The sequence below is a fragment of the Lissotriton vulgaris genome, chromosome 4_1 (genome assembly GCF_964263255.1).
Source record: "Lissotriton vulgaris chromosome 4_1, aLisVul1.2, whole genome shotgun sequence".
Lineage (NCBI taxonomy): Eukaryota > Metazoa > Chordata > Amphibia > Caudata > Salamandridae > Lissotriton > Lissotriton vulgaris.
The window spans coordinates 1,818,588,477-1,818,611,918 of NC_141691.1; the positions used below are offsets into that span (position 1 = coordinate 1,818,588,477).

The 23,442-nt window shown below is 39.9% G+C and overlaps 1 protein-coding gene across 1 annotated transcript in view; it reads right to left on the minus strand.

The window, feature by feature from the left end:
• Window positions 1-23,442, minus strand: part of CSMD3 (CUB and Sushi multiple domains 3) — a 2,596,150-nt gene that overhangs the window by 551,940 nt on the left and 2,020,768 nt on the right. Inside the window, exons 33-35 of the mRNA XM_086918068.1 lie at window positions 20,759-20,872; window positions 18,960-19,055; window positions 14,344-14,547 (exon numbers count right to left, since the gene is read on the minus strand). Coding sequence (XP_086774194.1) covers window positions 14,344-14,547; window positions 18,960-19,055; window positions 20,759-20,872 — 414 coding nt within the window. The remainder of the gene's footprint in view (window positions 1-14,343; window positions 14,548-18,959; window positions 19,056-20,758; window positions 20,873-23,442) is intronic.

Below are 23,442 nucleotides of genomic sequence, written 5' to 3' on the forward strand. Positions count from 1 at the left end.
CTCCCCCCAGATGCCTGCCCCTATGTAGTGATTCTCACTGGGGTCAGTGAAATTTCATCTCTAGAAACTGAATCCAACCAGGCCTTAAAAAATAAAGTGTGCCATTGGCTCTCTAAAAATTATCCCTTACCGCCTAATATGCCAAGTAACATTTTAATGGTGGAAAGAGCCCCTTGGGTGGGAGGAAACAGGAAAAGTCTGCAAGGGGACTGTGTGGTGGTCACCTTTGAGAACACACAGGTGGTAGATTTAATTTGTAGAGGGTCCCCTAGATACCAAGCTAGTACTGTCACCGCCAGGCCCCTCTCTTATTTCTATCTACCGGGTAACCAAACAGATAATAGATGGAGTTGGTTAAGGGGCCCACAGGAGTCAAAAATAACTCATAGGCAAAACCCCCCTTGGGAGGCACACCCTGCAGGCTGGGTTGAAGGTGTTAATGCGGGCTGGAACCAGGTTAGGTCAAGAAGAGGAAGACCGCCCTATGGGGGTTTTGCGGCAGAGCCCCATAATAGCCACCCACTCAACTATCAACAGTTTGCTCAGGGATATGACAATTTTTTCAATTTTCCCACTTCTAACCGATATGATTACTTGTCAACCTTAGACGGGAATGATTGACAAATACAGGTCTCCCCCTGTACAGAAAAGCCTGAAAACAACACCTCATTCTCTATGCAAACGGATAAGAGCATTTTGGGCGGGCAGATGTCCTGTTCAATTACCACTAACTGTGAGGGTGGGGAAGGAGGAGAGCCTCTTAATGTAAAAATGGCTGGGCCCCGGGGGGGCGAGGACTTCTCAATGGCAACTTGGAACATTGCGGGACTTAAAAACAAAGTGGATAACCCAATTTGGCGGGACCTAATAGGTTCCATGGATCTAATAGCCCTGCAGGAGACCTGGGACACTGAAAATCTACTGACTCTGGATGGGTTTACTACCTTCTCAATTCCAGCAGTTGGATCCTCGAGGGGGCGTGCCAGAGGGGGTTTGGTCACTCTGATTTCTGCCAAAATCCCTGGGACATATACGCAAGTAGCCACTGGTTGTCCTTACTGTGTTGCTGTCTTAATCTCCTATAGGAATCATCATAACGTCTTGGTCATAAATTTTTATAACTCATTTGACAGGGACAGTTCAGTAAGTAATTTGATGATGTTAAGTACTTTTCTGGCCGACTTTAAAGAGTCGGCAGAGCATGACTGTACCATTTTGTTGATGGGAGATTTCAATATTCATAGATGTAAGGAAAACTGCCCCCCCAATGTGTTATTTGGTACCCCGGACGAAGAAAATACCCACTTTGAACATTCAGAGCAGGGCACCTTTTTGGAAATAATGTTGGCTGAACATGGGCTTATCTTACCAAAGGCGGATGATGGGGATATCCCCACTTTCACGGGCCATGGCAGTGGCTCTGTGATTGATTATATCTTCCTCTACAGCACCAATGGAGCCCAAAGTAGTAGCTACTCAATCTTAAGGTCCCATTTTAGTGATCACAATCTTGTGGTTTTAAAAGTAAAGAACATATTTTTCATCAAGGATAGCTGCAAAAACCTGACAGACAAGCATGATCTGCGCTTAACGGATCAAGCACGCAGAATCAAATGGTGTAAAGTAATCCCAAATGAGTTTTTTTGTAACTTGTGTGAGAGTAGTAGGGATGACCTGATGTTGTGTATGGATGATCGGGCTGGGGATGGTGAAGTAATGGAGGCGTATAAAAAGGTCTGCATTGATATTCTCTCCAAATTAACTGCTCATGGTAAAGGCAGAACACAAGGGAATGACGGCTGGTTCGACAAAAAATGTTCAGCGGCAAACCATAAACTCAAGGCTGCCCTTAAGTCAGAACCAGTTGATAGACGGCTAGTAGCTGCCCTTAGGAGAGATTATAAGACCACAATTGAAAAAAGGCGGCGTGAGATTAGGGAGGATGCTTGAGCTGATCTAACCTCTACAGATGTATTAAAAAACAGCGCCAAGTTCTGGGCAGTGGTAAATCAACCTTATTTCTCGGACTCCAACAACAATGAATTGGATTGTGGTATCCAGGAAGAACGATGGCACATGCACTTTAGTTCGGTTTATGAAGACGAGACCCAGGTGGTAGAATGCCCGACCGCATTCCCTCAATCACCATACATCTTATCTGTGAATGAGGAGTCGGTGGCAGTGGCTATTGGTTTGATGACCAGTAACAAAGCCCCCGGGCCCGATGGCGTCCCCTCTGACCTTTTCAAAGCTGAGACTTTATTTTGGTCCAAAGTTTTAACTAATGTTTTTAATAGAGTCTCTAAGACGGGCATTCCTGAGTCATGGTCACAGTCGGTAATTGTGCCAATTTATAAAAAAGGGGACAGGGGGGACCCTGGTAACTACCGACCTATATCCCTTATTGACTCTGCAGTCAAGGTTTTGGGGAGGGTGGTTTTAGGCAAATTGACCACCTGGCTAGAGGAAACCAATACACTTTCACCTTTACAGTACGGTTTCCGTAAGGGACGTAGTACAATTGACCAAAGCCTAAATCTACAGTTGATTATTGGGAAGTACACCTTAGCTAAGCCGGGTTCATTGTTTATCGCTTTCATGGATCTGTCCTCGGCGTTTGACCGGGTAAACAGATCCAAACTGTGGGGCCAGCTCCTTAATATCGGAACAGACCCCAACATAGTTTATTTCCTAGCAGATCTCCATAGGGATCTTACAGCAACGGTCCGCTACGATAGAAAGGGGAACTGCACGGAGAAAATTAGCATTATTAACGGTGTGAGACAGGGGTGCATTCTTGCTCCCCTGCTCTTTACACTATATATCAACGACCTTGGCAAAGCTTTGAGTGGAGTTAGTAAGGATATCCCGAAGGCTGGGAAATATCTACTGCCTGCCTTACTGTATGCGGATGACGCTGCCCTCCTAGCTAGAACATCACTAGGACTCCAACGCCCGCTGAACTCCTTTTATGTTTTTATGGATAAACTTGACCTGAGTGTTAATTTTGGGAAGTCCCACGTCATGGTAGTAGGTCACAAAGCCAAGTCAAGGAAAAATGTGATGTCATTATTTTGCAACAAACACAAGCTGTCACGAGTTTGTAGATTTCCCTATTTGGGGGTGGTCTTCGATGAGGGCTCCACGTGGAACCCCCAACTGGTGGAGTAAAAAACCTCCCTGGCACGTTCAATCTCAGCAGTACTAAGATTCTCCCGTAAACTAGGAGTGAAACCCATTGAGGCAGTACTAAAAGTATACGCCTCCAAATGTACTGCAATTGCCACGTATGGGGCCGACTTGTGGGGCTTCAAACAGGTCTCATCGCCCCAGGTCTCAGAGGACAATTTTTTAAAAACTCTTCTTTCCTTGCCTAATTCTACCGCAAACTACATAGTCCACCAGGAGTGTGGTGTAGGCTATTTGGAAGACAAAATTGCCCTGGCCCCCTTATTAAAATGGTTGGCAGTTTGGTTAAACCCAGAGCTTGATGTAAACCACGAAATCTTAAAAGATTGCTTAAGCCTGGACCACTGGGATAAAATCACCTGGTTGAAGTACGTGCAACAAATGTGTGTAAAACTGGGACGACCAGAATTGTTTGATAAACCTACAAGCTTGGTGAAAGGGGACATGAAATGGGTCAAAAATACCTTCTTGCTAAATAGAGGAATGGATAGAGAGGGCAGGGAGCTGCTCAAATCCTCTGTCAGGTCCCACCAGCTGATTGCCTCACCCGACCCTGAACCGGAACTGTACCTCAAAGTTGTGAATAATGCTAATCACAGGTACCTGTTAACAAGGTTCCGTTTGAATAAAATACATCTTTTAATTTCTGGCCGCCCTGTTTGGACTAGGAGTAAGGACCTAGCATTATGCAAATGTGATGGTTGCTCAATCATGGACACGGCTCATTTTTTGTTTTTCTGTGACCACTTCAAAGGTATTAGACTTAAATTTATTATACCATTACTAAAAGGAAAGGGTTTTAGGCAAGTGAAGCCAGCCCTGCTGTACCTTCAATTGTTGGCAGAGATTTGGGTCATTTTCAATGTGGCTAAATTTTTAACCATCGCAACGAGACTTGGCAAAAAGATTGCTTGGCCTTAGAGGACTTCTTATAAATATAAACTACTGTTTAAAACTTTAATTAAGGTCACTGATGTGTACACTGTTGTTTTTAAAAGGAAAAAATATCCTGCCATTATACTCTGTACATTTCTGTTTTTTATCCATGTTATATGTTATATTTTATCCTGGGTGGGTTGTGGATTGTTTTAATGCTTGTACACTTTTATGGTTTTTGTGATTTAAACCGAATAAAGTATCTTTTGAATTTGAATTTTGACTTCCTATTTTATGCTAAAAAGGTCGAGGAAGTTGCAAAAGGTGGGGATCTTTCTAATATGATAGACAAATCAAGTGCAATTTAAAATGAATTAATTTCTGCAGCTCCATGGTGATCCTCCAGCTCTCGATTTTTCCTTTCTGTAATTACCACATCGACTTTGCAAACGTGCTTCTCAATTGCACTAAGAATTCTCATACGTGTATTCATTTCCTAATATGGAACATAGATCTTTGATCCAGAGTCCACTGTAAAGTGGCGATCAGAAACTTGTGTCAAACTTGGAAGAACATACTGCTATTAACATTTGCTTGAGTATACACTCTCAACACATGATTCAAGAGCTAATACTTAAATACAACTTACTTCAGACACTCTTATACTTTGTCCTTACAAAGCCACATGCAAAAGTCCCAAAACACATACTGGCAAAGGAGGTGTAATCAATGAAACTGCAGAATTAGCTGTGTATCAGAGTAAATCAGTTCTTGGAAACACCTACTATATATTACATCCGAATGCCACTTTGCAAATCAGAAGGTATGAGCATCTAACTCCTAATCAGTTGTTTAAGAAACAATATTTATCTGTTTTTTGTGACATATTTCAGATTTTGTTTCTTTAAACCAGTGCAGGGTATGTGCATTTTAATGCATAAAAGGTATTGAATCATATGTCACTTATGCTGGATATGATATACATAGTTCAGAAGCATAGGTACCTATCCAGTTGACCAACGACCCAATTGTAAGATTGTGCAATACAATATGTAAGTTGCCCTCTCCGAGTAACACATAGTGTTTTTCCATGAGTTGCTTCTCCTGACCCCATGCACCCTAATATAATTATGTTTTATTTCCCAAGAAATATTAAAAAAACGACTATGCATTTCTCCTTGATTTAAGAAAACCAGAAGAATCTTGAAACCAGGTTTTCATTGTGTTTGTTATCTGTGAGTAGGTGTATCAGTGTCTGAGTGGGTCTGTCACAGGGTGTGTAAATGCCTGAGTGTGTGACCGTGTTTCTAAATGTATGTGTGGGTATCTCAATAGTTGTGTCTGTGGCTGGGGTGCATCAAACGCGCCTGCCCCTTTATCCAAAAAGAGTCTACGGTTTAGCACAAAATATCTACCCAAGTGGTGTACTTTCTACTTGTTAATTACTAAGTGCTACCTCCTTGGGCAAATGTCCAGCACATATTTTGCACTACAGCTGTGTAAAGGAGCACGAGGACATTTTACCATTGACCTTGTGTGTGTTTTGGGAATATGATTTTCCTCTTGCATCTTTATCTACAAATTTGTGATAACATGAATTTTCCCTTAGGAAACACAACTGCACAAGCCTGTAATAATTCGCCAAATAGTGGTGGCCACAGGTACACAAATGTGGATTTCCTTCAATTTCTCGAGAACTACTGAACAGATTTACACAAATAACTGAAAGCATGATCTGTCGAACAAAATTTACCTTTCTGCCAAATTTGATGCCATTCCGTACAGCAGTTCGGGCTGTAGTCATGTTCAAAGCGCCTATGTGAATTAATGTGGGAAAATGCACTTTATTTTACCCCTTTTTTTCTCTGCTCCACTTAAGAGATCTCCCTAAAGCTTTCCATACACAACAAGACCGAATGTGACTATTTTTGGGGGTAAACATTTTGAAGATTCGTCATAGGATGCCTAAGTTATAGGCAAGGCAAACCTTTATTTTCCTATGTAAATATGGTCCTAACTATAACTAACTACTGGTGACGCCTATTCAAATGATACTGTATGGAAGTGCCACAAGCCCCCCCCACCACACCAAGAGCTGATACATTTATCTGAAAAAAAGTGTAAATAGTACTTGAGCTGAGACTTGTTTGTTAATGGTGATATTAAGAAAATATACCCCTTGATTTATACAATCTACTCCGCTTTGACTGGTGTTCAATGCACTAAATAACCAAACATACTTGCACTTTCTCTTATAAAGTAGTTTTTTATACTTTAAATCTATTTACAAACCATTATTTTCTCATCCTTTTTCTAAACATGTCAAATCCTGAGAAAAAAGAATAAAATCTATGAATCAAAATATTTGTCTTAAATGACAATGTATTATAGTTTGTGTTACTGTTCTAAGCGCACTAAGTAAAATGTCATATGTAAAAATACAAATCAAAAAACGGAATTCTCAGACTGTTTAGAGCTGTACATGCTGGTGAATAACAAACTGTCAATACGTATGCCAAAACATGGATAAAGAATTTGTACATTAGTGTACATTACTGTCTGTGTTCCCCTATAACTACTTCCTTAATAACAAAGAAAAGAGAAAGGGGTGATGTTAGACCTGACAGCCTTAGGGTGGCCTTGCCACAAACTTTTTGCCTTTCTCCTTCACTTTCTTGTACTTAGTTTTTGCTGGCATTACGATACTGCACACTTTACCACTGCTAGCCAGTGCTAACATGCATGTGCTCTCTCCCCTTAATGTGGTAATATTTTTTCATCCACAATTGGCATATTTAATTTACTTATAAGTCCCTAGTAAAGTAGTACTCTCTTCACCCAGGGCCTGTAAATTAAATGCTACTTTTGAGCCTGCAGCACTGATTATGCCACCCACTTAAGTAGCCATGTCACCATGTATCTGGGCTGCCACTGGAGAGCCTGTGTGTACAATTGAGACTGCTATTTTGACCCGGCAAAATAAAACTTTTGCTAGGCTCAAAAAAATACATTATTCGCTGTTGCAAGGCCTATCTCTTCCACAGGAGAGCATTAGATTTACCTTATTACATTTGATAAGAGTAATTTTCAAATGGGTACAACTGCTTTAAGTTTGGTGTCTCTGGAATCATATTTTAAAATCCAAACTTATGATGAAGTCTGATTTTAAATTGCAATTCTGTGAATGCCACTTTTAGAAAGTTGGCATGTTCTTACTGTAGCCATTTGGTGTCTGCTGCACTGATCACATTTCTGGATTGGGAGACAACTGGACTTTTTATATTACCTCTAGCCAGGCACACCCAATGGGAGCTCAGGTGTGACCTAATGAGCTACCCTAGCAAGATAGGAGGATGAAGCTGGACCCAGCCTCACTTACACCTAAATAGTCTGTGTCCTGTCAACCCATAAAAGGCTGCATACCCCCTTGTATCGAGTCTGGATCCAAGGTGGGAAGAGAGGGCCACAATGCACTTCAAGGATATGTCTTTGAATTCTCCCCCACTTTAAAGGCACAACTGTCTATATGCACTGGACCTCTGACACCACATCAGTACACGTCTGGACCTGTGCAGACCCTGCAGGAAGGAGGACTGCTCTGCTGCTGAATGGACTGCCACTCTGCCGGCCTGTTGTTTTTCTGAACCCCTGAATTACTGGGCTGACCTGCTGCACTCTTCTCTGGGTGAGAGGACCGGACCTGCATCCCTTGAATCCAGAGTGACTCCAAGAGCTAGCTGGCTGGCCTCCTGATCTGAAGTCTTAGGGACATAAAAGACTTCCAAACAACCTGCTTTTGCATCTAAGACTGCCATCTGTGAGTATCCCATTCTAAGTGGTGCCAGCCCAGTGTTGGACACTTGGAAGTGGGCCTAAGGTATAACTCCAGTGGAACCTGTGCATTCTGTGCTGAGCAACACATCCTCACGCAGAACTGACGCATTGCCTTGGCTGAGCGGTGCATCACCGATCAGAACTGATGCAGCTCCTTGGCTGAGCGATGCATCTTTGAGCAGAACTGACGCATCACCTTGTTGCATGGATTAGGCCTGTCTCAAAATAATCCCATCACCGCAGTGTCCCACACCTGAGACCAATGCATCGCCTTCGGAACCGCCACTAATCGATGTCTTACACAGAGCAAGCTCCTCACATTCCTCATCAATGGCATCCCCAGCGATTATGACGGATATCCACTTCGTAGCTTCAATGCTCATCGAAACTAATGCTTCGCCGCTGCTGCATCTCACATTCTTGACTTCGGACTTCCAATTGCAAGCCCCATCGACAGTACCCTCGCTACATCTTGGAACTGATGCATTGCCTCAGCTGCACGCTGCTGCTCCGACGCAGATCCACGCAAGCGATCTGCAACTGGGATTAAAGTACTTTGGTTGGCCTAACTGGGACCCTGTAGCCGACTCGCTTTCTATAGCGGTCGGCCTGAACTTGTGATTTTGTGCCAGTCTGGTGTGGCCAGATCTCCCCAATAGCACTTTTTGCTTCTTAGTGCTATTTTTCACTCTAAACTTTCAAATTCAATGACTCAAGTTCTACTTATTGGATTTTTGTTATTTCCGTCTTGTTTTATTTACCGAATGAAGTTCTATTTTTCTAACCCGGTGTGAAATCTTTTTGTGTGGGTTTTCATTGGTTTACTGTTTGACGTGTTGAACAAATATTTTACACATTACTTCTAAGTTTAAGCCTAACTGCTCTGTGCCAAGCTACTAGAGGGTGAGCACAGGTTGATTTGGGGTTTGTGCCTTACCCTGACTAGGATTTGGCTTTATGCTTGACCAGGGCTTACATCCCAATCAACCAATAACATAATTTAAAATAGGTGAACATTGAATGTTTATAGTATATTTACCAATACATATATCAGAAAACCAAAAGTACTATGACTGTACAATTTAATTGGTAGCAAAAGCATTACGTCAAATTAAGGCATCTACATTAGTAAGCCTGAAAGGTGTGCTTCTGAATAATGCTTCATCTTTCTATTGAAAGAATTAACTTCCCACAAAGTAACACAGTGAAATGCTTCATCATCATGCTTGCTCATACACCTTATGTAGGATGCAATGACTAATGTTGGCTTCCTGCAAGTCAGCAGCACTTGGGAGTCTTTGATCCAGTGGTCCGAAATACAGTCAATGTTCTAGTGTGCATCCTAGATTTAATTAAATATTGCCTATGCTAACACCAATATCTCAGTGTTGTATGTTTTTAGGCAACCACAGGAATCAAACAAGAGGACTGTAGTCAGTCTCTTCATATAACAACTGTAAAATTAGTTCTGCCTTTAAGGAGCACAATGTGGTTATGTGGAATTCCTTATGACAGGGCTTCCATGTGTCCTAATCCATCCTCCTGACTCTCTATAATTTCTAAGTGTCTGAGAAGATATATGTATGTGTAAAATCTGAATGTAAAACATAACAAATTAAAAGATGTACTCAATGATGTTTAGACATCTGGTAAACTAGAGTGAGAGGAACCTAACAGGTTCTGTGTAAAATTCTCACCATGGAAGACAAAATGTGTGCTAATGACAAAAGGGATTAAGTACCCCCAGCCGTAAATCATATGAATATAGCAAGTCACCAAGGAGTTCCATAACCATATTGAGGAATGGGGCAGAACGCCGAGCTCCTATATAAGGTAATTGAACTACTAGGTGACTTGTAATATTCTTATAATGTATGCCAGGGTTTAATTTGTCCCATATAATACATGGTCACACCATCACTTTCTCCGCAAACCTCTTAAAACCTAGGTGCATATTTGCAAAAATAAAGAATACAAATAAAACCCCTACTGCAGAATTAAACACATCAAAAACATGTTAGTTATTTGTTGCAAATAGATATTAGAAACAGTTCAATACAAGTGAGTATTTTTTTTAAAACTAAAAAGCTGCAGAAGTTCGGAATGTGTAGAAACATGTAGAACGATTCTAGCTTTTCACAATCTAAAATGGGCAAAAATAAACACATTCTCTCTGCTTGTTATTGTAAGCTATTAAAATAGAACAGGGTAAATACACGCAAAATTCCTTTTCTATTGCTTTAAACAGATGCTGCATGACCTGACATGCCTTTCACTTTGGCTGCTGGTTTTGGCAGAAGTGCATTGTGATGTGAGAACTAGACGGTAATAACTTATAATAGTCAAGTTCTGATGTCATTTCTTTATTAAATTATAATCAGCAAATTAGTGAATGACTAGTCACTAATTATAAGGACGTTAGAGACATGCATGTAAGGGATTACAGAATTGCATGCATTATATTATCATATCAACACAGTTCAAAGCCAGTAGGCGTACTATGTATTAATTCATAGTTGCGTAATTATTCTTGCCAAAATGAAAAAAGAATTCACCCAAAGGACTGCCTTGTGCAGTAAGGTACATTTGTTTTGCACACACAAAACCCAACTCTGCCAGTAGACAAGATTCACTGTGATGTACCAAGTGCACCAAGTGCACTTAGATTACTGCACTTCCGTGGTCAGACCACAAAGCAGTGTTATTTAATCTCTCTGTTCCAGAGCATCTTTTGCAGAAGCCAGTTGCAAAAAAGAAGCTGGTAAAAAGAGCGTGGAATAAAGTAGTGGCTGAGGATCTGTGCGATACCCTCAATAAGACCATAGGCGTGCCCCCCTCTAACCTAGAAGATGCAACATGCTTCTTCACTAGCTTGTTAGAAACAGCAGGGAATGTGCTTGCTCCTAAAAAAATGTTCTACCCCACCAGATGGCTGCCATCCGCCCCATGGTATTCACAGGTACTCAGGGAAAAAAAATTGATATGTAAACATTTGGAGAGAAAGTGGAGAACAGACTATAAAGATACCGACAAGAAGAAGTATAAATGTGCTCTTGCCATTTATAAACAGCAGGTTCATCAGGCAAAACTTCTATTTTTCTCTATGAGGATTAATAGAGCAAAAAATTCAGCGAGGGAACTGTTTAATACAGTTACCAGCCTGGCCAATCCAGTGTCGATCACAGCTATACCTAGTCAGGAGTTATGTGAAAAACTGGCTAGATTCTTTTTTGAGAAAGTAGATGCTATTTTTTCCACTTTCTCAAATGCTACAGCTAAGAACATGGCGAATCAAACTGTCGATCGACAGATGGAGATGAAGGTGGTATTAGACAAATTTGTTGCACCATCAGCTATAGAAACTGGTAAACTTCAAAGTCAGGTGAAATCTGGATCCCCCTCGGACCCTTGTCCGATTGCTTTATGAAAGCTAGCGGCTGTGCCAGTATCTCAAATTCTGACACCTATTTCCAATTTAATGTACTCAGAGGGATATTTCCCATTAGACTGGAAAAAAACTTCTATTCTGCCCCTCCTGAAGAAACCTAATCTTGATAAAAAAGACCCAAACAATTATAGACCTATATCTAGACTTACAGTACCTGCTAAAATTATTGAGAAAAATTTAAATATGCAGCTTAGCCAATTTCTGGAGTCCACTCAAGCCCTGGACCAAACACAATATGGTTTTCGAGGGGGCCACAGTACTGAAGCTGCCCTTTTGAAATCTACAGAAGAGATAAGGACTATTCTAGATCTTGGTGGTAATGCGGCCCTGATCCTGTTAGATCTCTCTGCAGCATTCGATACGGCCCATCACGTTTGTTGATGGACCGGCTGCAGGAGATCGGAGTACAGGGCTCGGCTTGGAGACTCTTAAGATCACTTTTGTCTAACCGGACTCAGCAGGTGACGTTGGGGGAATTCGTATCTAAACATTTTTCATTACCATGTGGGGTCCGTCAGGGGTCCTCACTGAGTCCGACACTATTTAATATTTTTGTGTCCTCCCTCGCACCCCTTATTTAGTCCTTTGGGTTTAGTCTGACCAGTTTGCAGATGATTCCCAAACAGTGGTGTCTCTTCTTCCAGCTGAATTTAAAAAGTACGGCAGTCCGTTTTAAAGATTGTATGAACGCAGTGGGGACATGGATGGCCCAAAACTGCCTTAAGTTAAACTCCAGTAAGACGGAGGTGGTATGTTTTGGGAATTATCCCAATTTCAGGAATCCAGAATGGTGGCCAGATACCCTGGGTCCTCTTCCCGCACCCAATAGGAAGGTTAAAATCTTGGGGTGTGGATAGATCAGAAGCTTAATTTGAAAGACCAGGTTAATTCAGTAGGTTCTGCCATGTCTCTCGCCCTTAAGTCCTGCAAGAAAATTCTGCCTTTGCTGCCGATCGAATGTCGTAAAACAGTGATCACAGCTCTCACTATGTCGAGGCTGGATTACTGTAACAGTTTGTACTTCAATATTCAGGAAGGTTATTGCAGAAGTTGCAACTCCTACAGAACGCAGCTGCTAGACTGCTGCTGGGCATTCCTAAATATGCTCCAATAGCGGAAGAGATTCGAAGACTACACTGGCTGCCACTCAGGAAGTGTACTATGTTCAAGGCGATGTGTCTGGTCCATAAGGCTCTTCATGTAGTAGGGTCGGCCCATTTAAAAGAACGACTTTATTGGTACACGCCAAGTAGATTACCACGTTCATCTCATGCTAAACTGGTTTATGTGCCATTTGTTAGAAAGGCCACTTGGGGTGGAAAAAGCTTTGTGGCAAATGCAGTCAAAGCATGGAACAAGCTTCCCCATAGGCTTAGAGGTATACCGAGACTCTTTACCTTTCGAAAGGCTTTAGAAACTTGGCTGTTTACTGAATAGTTTACTAAGTAGCATGACACCGGCTGGACCCTTTGAAAGATCTCACATGGCGCCAGGACACCCATGGGTAACAGTGCGCTCAATAAATGCTATAAATAAATAAATAAATAAAAGTTAGATTAGTTGTAATGTCACCTTCATGTTCTATATAAAAGGCATGGTTATAAGTCCACCTTTGTCATTGTATCCAGAAAAAGGTGTAAAAGCAAGCTAAAGGACAATCCTTGCCATCAATGGGGTCGGGTGGGGGAGGGCATAACATCCTCTCAGTAGGAAGACGCTGCATTATCTAGAGCTGCACATATTGGTGTCATTCTTATAGACGTCATGGATTGATGTAAATATGTTTTTGGTTTCTAAAGTTTAGAGCTCATCCAAGCCCTTTAACTACATTCTGAAATCTATCTAAATCCATCTGTTCACAATAGAATAGCACATTTATTTTCAATCTCAACAACACCGTAACTAATTATATTATTATAACTTATGGATCTCTTAATAGGAATGCAATAAATAAAAGCAAATTAGTAAGACAATAATGTGGACTAAAATTATCGCTATTTTTCTTTACCACACTGGATAGGCCTGATTGTCAAATCGACCTATGAGGGAGTGAAAGTTTGCACCAAGAATAATGTTAACCATATTACTTTTGCCAAAAAGTCAAGCATTTCTGTTAATAAAGGTTATCGCAAACACAACAAAATGATGGACGGAGTGCTGAAACTTTCCAACCACTCACCCCCAGTCAAGAGATCTAGGTATAATCCATAATTCTTTTGCTCACTATGCCACCCCAGTTTGGCCCAAGCCATATGTAAATCAGTCTTGACACTGCTCCTCATGGGAACAATCCAGCCCGAACTGCGAAGCTGGGTCCTTCCTAGTCTGGAAACAAGCATCCTTGGACTGGTTTCGGGGTATCACTCCTCGTCTGCCAGGCTAGCTTGAATTCAGTGGCACTGTGACCAAAAGATCTCTTGAATGGGGATGAATGTTTGAGATCTTCAGTATTTCGTCCACCATTTGTTACAGCAGCATTTTTTGCCCTAAGTGGGATGGGTATGCCAAACATGAGTGCCTTGCTCGCTATGCCTACAGTCATTCTAGTAAATTAATAAAAAATACTGGTACATTGCATTTTTTTTTGGTTCTGTGTCAGAATATTGTGTTACAGAAGTATTTTCTTACATAAATTGTGTTCTAAATAAAGCCAAGAAAAATGCTGGCCCAGTGGGTAGAATTTCTATTAGTAACCTGCACCCTTTATTCCCCTGCTGCAAAATGTCCCTCGGCCAAGCAATCATAAACCTGTTAATTGAAAAGTATAATTTTGTCAGCATTTAATACCAGCCACGCACGCCCATAGAAAACCAATTTACACAAAGTATACATTTTTGTACAAATTATTACATTTTTATAAGCACGGTGATGACAGTAATGGAAGAAAGGAAGGAACAGAGGAGAAATTAACAGCAAGCCTTTTTAAGTTTAATATAGAAATAAATGTCTTTCAGGATGCAACCAGTAATAAAAGGCAGAGAGGCAGGAGCACTCACCGATACATGTAGGCAAGGAATCGTTCCACTGCGCCAAGGCGTTCGGCACCGTATCACATCGAATGGATGCCGATCCGTGGAGAAGGTACCCCGGGTTGCACTCGAAAAGCACGTGCGCGCCCACCGCGAACTCGTTCCCAATTCTTTTTCCAAAGCGCGGCTCAGGCACAGAGCTGCACTGCGTGGCACTTGTTCTTGGAACAGCTGCACAAACAACGAGTAATTATTTACTTGCACTTTTTGCATCTGGGTAGGAGATATAACGAAGACTTTGAAATGCAAACATTAAACATGATTTGTGGAAAGCATCGAGGTATAGGTAATTGGGAGAATTTGCATAATTCTCAAATGGATCCTCTAAATGAAGATTTAATAGCATCAATTTTATTCTGAATTGAAATATTACTAAAGTGTGCAGAGTCATTTGTATTCTCGCCAAGATTGAAAACACATTCGGATATCAGCTGAGAATTTCTAAAGATGCAAAAACATCCAGTCTTGCAATGAATTTTTTATTCAGTCGGTGCCGTTGCTTGAAAACGTAGGCTGTCTGAAACTGTGTTTGCCTTTTGACTAGGGGTTAGAAAAATGTGTTCTGCTTGTCAGATTGGGATTAAAAAGAAGCTCATTGTAAATTATGGATTCTCAGTATGGCAGAGGCTTCAGCACCTGCAACCTTTAATTTCGAAATGAATAATGAAACTGAAGAAACCCTGTCAAAAAACTGAGCCTTTTTTAATTCTGCCCAGAGAAAAAGCATTCCAGTATGAATATTAATTTTAGAAGGTCACTTCCAGGCAGTTCAAAGATGCACTGGCAATCTGATAAATTAACTCACATATCTGTTAGCAAGCAGGTGTCTTTCTACTCAGATATATGTGCAAATATAATAATCTGATTGGTGAGAAGCACCGTACACCAGCTAATATTTCAAATGTGTGATGATGGACGTTATGTGTGATCTTGGACATTCCTAAACGTTTGTGAGCCAGAGAGGGCATTCGCTGTCTGCGCTGGCTGCCAGTCAAGAAGTGTGTGACTTTCAAAGCCCTCTCACTAGTTGGCATTGCCCTCCATCGTCAGGGGCCGATGCACTTGAGAACGGCCTTCCACTGGTATAGCCCCAAAAGACAGTTGAGGTCTGCCTTTCTTAGGGAGGTGGAGGTACCAGGGGCCTCATTTATGACTTTTTGCCGTAGGGAAGCGCAGCAGGCCTTCCTGCTGCGCTTCCCTACGGCAAAAGAAAAGGGCAGAAATGCGCCGTATCTATAAGATACGGCGCATTCCTGTCCTTTTCCCCTCCGCCGGCGCACAATGGGCTGCCTGCGCCAGCGCAGGCACCCTTGCACAATGGTGCAAGGGTGCCTGCGTTGCGGGGAAGATTATTTTTGTACAGGAAGGGAAACCTTTCTGTACAAAAATAATCACAAGAGGCTTTTCCTCTTTCTATGTGTGCTGTAGAATGCAGCACACATAGAAAAAGGAAATACGAGGAGAAATAAAGACATTTCTCCCTGTTGCGCCTCCCTTACGCCTCCCCTGGGGAGGCGTAAGCTTTTGGCACTGCTTCAGAGTTACAATTTCTCGTACATCTGGGGCAGTGTCAAAAGGCCATGGATGTTGCTGGGAACGCCCCCAGCAACACCCATTGCACGCCCCTTTAACGCAGTACACTGCGTTAAAGGGACTGATATTTATCAGGCAGCAGTACGCCACAAAAACTGGCGTACTGCTGCCTGATAAATACCACGCTGGCTTCTGCGCCACGGAACTTCATGAAAAGTGAAGTTCCGATGGCGCAAGGGGCCTCTGAGGCCCCAGGATTTTGAAAAGCCAGGTGGGGGGGAGGGGGCGCTCCTTTCGAGTCGCAGCTGCCAATTTATGCTTACCCTTTCCACCCACACTGCAAGTCTTTCCTCCCATGCTGGTTTTTGTAGGCACTTGAAAAAGTGACTTTTTTTTACCTACCGGGGTGGTCAGGTCTTGTCACCTCTCCTGCAGTTGCTCTTACAGTCAGCTACTGCTTTGACACCATCAGTTATAATGTCCTCTACATATGTTCAAATACATATGGAAACCCGTGGACTGGATTATTTAAGGAACATATGTGGACAAGTGGACATGCAAGAGTACAAAGATACCTGATACAAGCAAGGTCAATGACCCACCCCGCACCCTCCTTCCCGGCTATTTGGGTAGTAAAATACAGTGATAAACAGGATTTTGTTGAACTATTGAGGCATCGGGGGATCTGTACACCCACACCTTCTGAAACACTGAAAGCTACATCCATTGGGCCTTCTGTTGAATCTACCTGTAATTCTGTACCATAATGCATCGACTGAGCAAGCAAATGAGATGAGATGTATTCTCAATTATTGCCCTGTGCAAGTAATGGCTAGCATTTTTAAAAGATACTAGGCTCGTATGCGCATTGGGGTTTTCAATCTATTTCAGTAAAAATTTTCAGAAATTAAAAGTTTGTGCCATTTCGGCTTCTGGTGTGGGAATTGCACGTTGGTAGTTTCGTCTGAAAATTCAGACTTTATTTTTACAACAACTTTCAAACCAGGTTTTAAATTTAAACAGGTAAATATTATAATTTAGTTAAAGATAGTGAACTCATGCATTGAAAGTGCACACGTCATATCCGTTCTAACATTGACAGCTATCAGCAACAATTTCTATGTCTATCAATGCTGGCTTCAACTGGATGCTGGTGGAATTGGACAGAGTGGAATATTCCTGCACCTAACACATATTGCACATTGTCTCATTATCTAGCCCTTAAAAAAATGAAGCTCACACTGCGAAGTATTTTGCAGAAACATGCACAATTTAATTAGCAACTTCCTAGAATATTGCACACATGTATTGTCACCTTGCACGGATACGTTCAATGTATTAACCACCCTCTTTGTTGCTATATAAGAACTGTCACTAAGATGCTTTCCCTATTACAATTCAGGTAATGTAGGACTTGTGTAATTGAATTGGTTTCACTAACGACGTTATCCCTACTTTAGGTGCACAGTCAATGCCATATCTGCTGCTGCAGAAAGCCAACGAGAGTGCTGTTGAAATATTCAGCTTTCTTATTTATTTACTTTTTTAACTTGTATAATGTACATCACGTTGATGAATTTACATTTAATTACTGGGCCTTGGATGATGACTCATATCAATTGTTTTCTCTTTGTGATGACTTTCCTGAAACTATGTCCCATGGTAGGTCTGGAAATTCGAGTACGCTGTGAAATGCTAGTTATATATACCCTTCTCTTCATCCCTCACATTTTCGAAAGGTATAAACAAGTGGTAATCAATGATCATTGATGATGTAATTCCTGATTTCAGCAGTGATTTTCAAAGTCATTACCATGTCTGTTATTGACATCAATGTTGCAGTACAACCTCTGACAGCTTCAAAATCTGTCTTCAGGGATTTTACAACGTAGAATTATTGTCCAATTATCTGTATCCTTACAAGCAAAGTTTACATAATGGGTATCTACATATTATGGCTCTATAATGCAATAACTGAGTTTACACAAAAATAAAGCTGAATGTCAAGTGGTTCCTAAAACCACACCTATGAATGCTTCAATGAACTGAAATAGATATCCCCCTTTGTTTTTATACATTTCTTTGAAAAAAAGAAAATATGTGCTTCAATTGGATATATATTTGTGTCTAAAAGAAGCACATATTCTTCTTTTTATGTAATTGTAACATAATGGGTGATTATATGAGTGATTTTGTTTGATACAAAAGCTTACATTATCAGAAGTGTTTGCCATACTTGAGAGTCTCAACTTTCCCTTTCATTATCACACATATTTCAACATTTGCCAAACCTCAACAACTCAATGATATATATTCCACAGTGTCAGTATTTATTTTTATTATTTAAGTATATGCCTCATCAGGGGGAATTCACACATACAATCAGCCCTTTTAGAGAGAAAGACAAGCAAACTATTTTTCAGACATATTCCTAATACATTCCAGTAAATAAATGCAGAATTACAGCATTCACAAATGGAAGCAAATGCATTGTTTGCTCAATTTGTCTAATTAAAAATTAACTAAAGCCATTGTTCTATTCAAGGTTTTCTAAAAGCAAAATTACTTCTATTTGTAGAAAAGAAAGGATCAATTTTCCTCCAATGTAAGAAATGGATTGTTGACCACCCACTACACAAAACTATTGGAAAGACATTCTAGAACACCGCTGACTTTTACACATGCAGCATAACATACACTCTGAATATAGTACATAACGCAGATCCCGGAAAATAAAGTTATGCTTTCTAGAACTTAACACTGTTATGTAATATGTAGAGCAATAAAGTGAAATGTTTCGATATTAGTGATTCATAACAGCATAAAACCGATAACAATCTAAAGAATAAAAACTGTTTCCCTTGTATACCGAAGTATAACTCATATAACACTGCTATAAGTTATTAGTGTATATAAAGAATGAACCAGTGTTGGAAATAATGTATTTGAAACATTTACAGCACTTTATAAGTCTTTGCAAAGTAGTGTATTGAATTCATAGTACATTCAACCAACAAATAATATGTTGTTCAAATCTAATGATCATTTACCTTGATAGACAAAGTGAAATCCCTTAGCTGTTACGGGTCCCACAGACGTAAATTTAATTGTGATCTGGTTACCTGTACTCAGTGGAAGAGATTCCCCTACTCAACAGAATAAAAAGAAACAACGTATCATAAGCACTCTGAATGATCTGTTGCCAAATTAGCAATGATATATAGTCATCTATTTTTTCTGTTTACACATCATAATATAAAATGAAAAATGATGTACATTAATATACACAGGTGACGGAGATAACAAGATATGACTTAATTTTACAGCACTCAAACAATCTCAAATGTCCCAGTACAATCCCCTATAAGAAAATTACCCAGAAAGACATCTTTACCACCTCATTCAAAATAACACAATAAAGTAAAATACTGAATGGGGAAATCCTATGGTGCTTTCATCAGATAGTAAGTGCAGCACTCTTCTGTAGAAGTTGCTGTAAGAAATAATTTGTTTTGTTTACAACTTAATTTACAATACTAAAGAAATGATGGAAGGTGAGGCTAAATTCACGTTGAAACATACTGTACAATTGAAAACAGCAGTAGATCATTAAGCAATGGCAAAAAAATAATAATAATTAATATTTCACATTTTATAGATATCTGATTGAAAATATATTCTAAATTTATGCAGTGAACAAGACTGCAGTAAGAATACATTATATCATTTGAGAATAGTTAATATTTCATTGCAGTCTTACCTACATTTCTCAGTTATTTTATAGTGTGCCTTGATTTTCAATAAGATGCAACTATATTAATTACTTCATTCATATGAAAATCTCCTGCTCATCATTACCGCAACCATTTTTATGAAATTTGCTAACTATTAGATGGATATTATACCTACTGTTTAAAATACCCTTTTTGGCACATGAACATTAAAATTATTTTTTATGAGGGCCTACTGAAGGTTCAGCTATCTATTAAATATCACTATTTAAATATTTAATATTGTTAATATAGCAGTTCTCCTTACTTGTCAGACCCCCTTTACTATTTTGAAATTTGGCATAAATCTTAAAAAAAGAAATGTAGATTGCATTGCATATTTTAATTTCACATGGGCTTTGCATGGATTTTTGGATTTAGTGAAGCTTTTCTTTAAACAAGTGCACGTTATCTTACACATGCTGCACAGTGGTTCATTCTGCTGTTCTTTTTATATATATATATTTAGACAAGTGTCTTGAAGGCCAATATTTGTATGGGAATATTTAAATAATGATTCTACAAAAATGAAGATTTATATAATTCCTCTTTGGCTTACAAATTTGGTTCTGAGTATTTAATAATACATTTTTTTCAGCAGATAGATATATGTATTAACAGACCACTCGCAATGTATGTGACCAACAAGCAGCCTTTTGAGGACAGACAATTAATCACTAGGGGCCTGATTTAGATCTTGGCAGACTTGTTAGTCCATCACAATGCTGACGGATATCCCATCTGCGAAATATAAATCCCATTGAATATAGTGGGATCTATATTTTGGATGACGGGATATCTGTCACAGTTGTGACAGAGTAACCAATCTGCTGAGATCTGAATCAGGCCCTATGAGGTTAGAGCTTTCTCATGATTCAACATTATTAAGTGTACAATTGCTTCGAAAGGATGAGTTTAATGAATATTTATAAAAACGAAACATCATGAATTAGAACTCTGTTACTATATGTTCTGTATTTGTAGTCTTCACCTTTAAGCATAAGACCACTCGCATTAGAACACTTATCCATATGATTTGAATGAAATTACTGATGCAAGATAGTTCTATTAAGAAATACCTGAATGAGATCCTGAGAGAGAAGATAAGAGAGCCGACTGCTGACTTGGTCCGTCATACACCTCAACCACATCATGGAGTGATGTCTGGAAAAACACAAACTGGCCAAAGACCACTGTGCAGCATCATAGAACAACAAAATAAAGGGGAGAGAAAGAAAGATTGAGACAATGGAGATAGGGGGATTGTAGTAAGAAAATGAAAATAACAGAGATAGAAAAGAGAGCAAGTACTTAGCTCAGAGGTTAGTATCTACTACGCATTACTTTTTAAAAACTATGAAATCATTCATTAAATAATTTAAAATGTAGCCATTTTCCAAAATGTGAAAATTGTACTGCCTAATGGAAGTATTCTATCATTGGTTCTAATGTTCTAATGTTTAATTGTCTATGTTTAAAATCTAGCACTAGAGATGTTTGAAAAAAACAGACCTAAACATATAAAATTGAAAGCAATTTTTCTAATACAAAAGCCTGAATGTTTTACAATTTATTGATACACAAGTCAAAAGCCAGACTATCATCATTTTTAAAATAAGGGCACCATAATCTTCATTGAAATTTCTCATTGTGATTATTTTCTTTAAACTGAGTAGACTAGCTCAATAACCTTCCTTTTTAGTGTTTAAAGTTAAAAGTATTTTCACTTGTAGAGAAATGTAAGCCCACAGGAGGAAAGAGCATTTGATGAAGTTGGGCATATCTGTTTTGGGAATAAGTGATCGCTAGCATTACAAATCCATAGCTTATGTAGCCCTACTGAATTATATTCTTTTTTAAATGTTAAATTGATAGAACACTTCATCCCTACTGCAAGTTGGTGTGCTGACTAAACCATTTTCCATGAATAATGTGGGCTTCATCAAGACTGTTCTGTGGCAGTGTTAATCTAACATTTTTGTAAAGGAAAGTACACATTTGACATTGATTTCCTCAGCAACACTGACACCTCCTACTGAATCTCTTCATGGAAATGTATAGCTTGGTATATTAATACCTATAACATGATATATACTGGGAAGAAAAATTAAGAGCCTGATTTAGATATTTGTGGTTGTGGACTGAATATATTGATATCTATGCACTCTGAATCGGACAAAGGAGACATCTGTCACTTTTTGGCACATGTGCCACATCCACCAAACTCTAAAGACCATACGTTCCAAAGAGTATATTAAGAGAAAATATATTCAGCAAGAGCTCAGTACTACTGTAATACTTATTGACTACATCATAGCATGAGAGACTGGAGCAAACAACAGTCATTCTGGATTATATGGCATCACTCTCAGCTCCTCTTGGAATAAGGAACACGATTAAGCCACTGCCAAGGCACCCAACAAAGGGTACTGAATCTAGGTCCCAAAGACGTGTGACTGTTCTAAAAACAAGCATCGTATGTCTATGCTGCCCTTTTTGATTTGCTTTTGACCATTAACATGCTTGATCTCCATGTTGTAGCTTTATAAAGTGAGCACATCACTAGTGGCCAGTGTAAATCAACATTTTAATTTCCTAATTAATATAATTATTATGACAAGGCACCTGTCTATGTGTGTGGCCTCTGCACAGTTGAGCTCACTGCAGATAGTAGAAAAGAAAATATTTTCCCATTGAAACCTGGAAAAACAGAGTTGCTTACTGAAGCACATATTGGTAATGTGTAAAAGTAATTGCGACCTTACATTAGCCAACTATGATACACTGGTTGTATTTACTTAAGTTGCAATAGAACAGCAACAAAGCTGATTTCAGTTTTTGTGCTAATGCCTGAGCTCAGCTGAATGGATTTCAGGTGTCTAAACATTTATAACATGGATCACTCTTCTTTGACATGTTCTGGGAAGGTGGGGATGCAATCTGCTGCTTTACTGAGTTGGCCACAAAACACCCATGATAGTAGAGGGGAAATTCCAGTTTGTTACTGTTGGACTTGGCCCTTTTTGCAGGGTCATCCCTAAACTTTTTGCCTTTCTCCTACCCTTTTTTCTGACATGGTGTTGGTGGTTTCAGTAGCACTGTTGTTCAGTGTAAACTGTGTGTGCTTTCTGTGTTAAATATGGTAAGATTGGTGTACACCTGTTTGACCTATCTAATTAACCTGTCAGTCCCTTGTAGAGTGGTACCTGAGATACCCATGGCTGCTAAATTAAATACTACTGGTGGGCTTGCAGCGCTGATTGCGCCACCCACCAAAGTAGCCTTTCAAACCTATCTCTGGCCTCTGCCATTGCAGGGCCTGTGCACGCAGTGTCACTGCCGCTGTGACGTGGCACCTAAAGTATGTGCCATGTCTGTGACACCCCTTTTACTACATAACAGTCACCCCTTATGTTGACCATAGCTAGCCCTATGGGCAGGGTGCATTGCAGGTAAAAGATAGGACATGTACCTTAAGTGTGTGACTTGTCCTGGTAGTGACAAACAGCCATTTGAATTTCTCACTACTGTGGGGCTGCCCTCTCATAGGAATGCATTGGAGATTCCCTGATAAGTGTTTCAGTGGTAATCCCTGATATGAGAGGCGCAGCGTGGTCATGTTTGGTATGTTTGAAATAGTGATAATAAATGCTACGCAATGGTGTGCACAGATTTATTATAACTATTTTAGAAATGCCACTTTTAGAAGTTGTCATTTCTGTGTGCTATGTGTCTGCCTGCCTGATGTGAATTGCATGTCTGG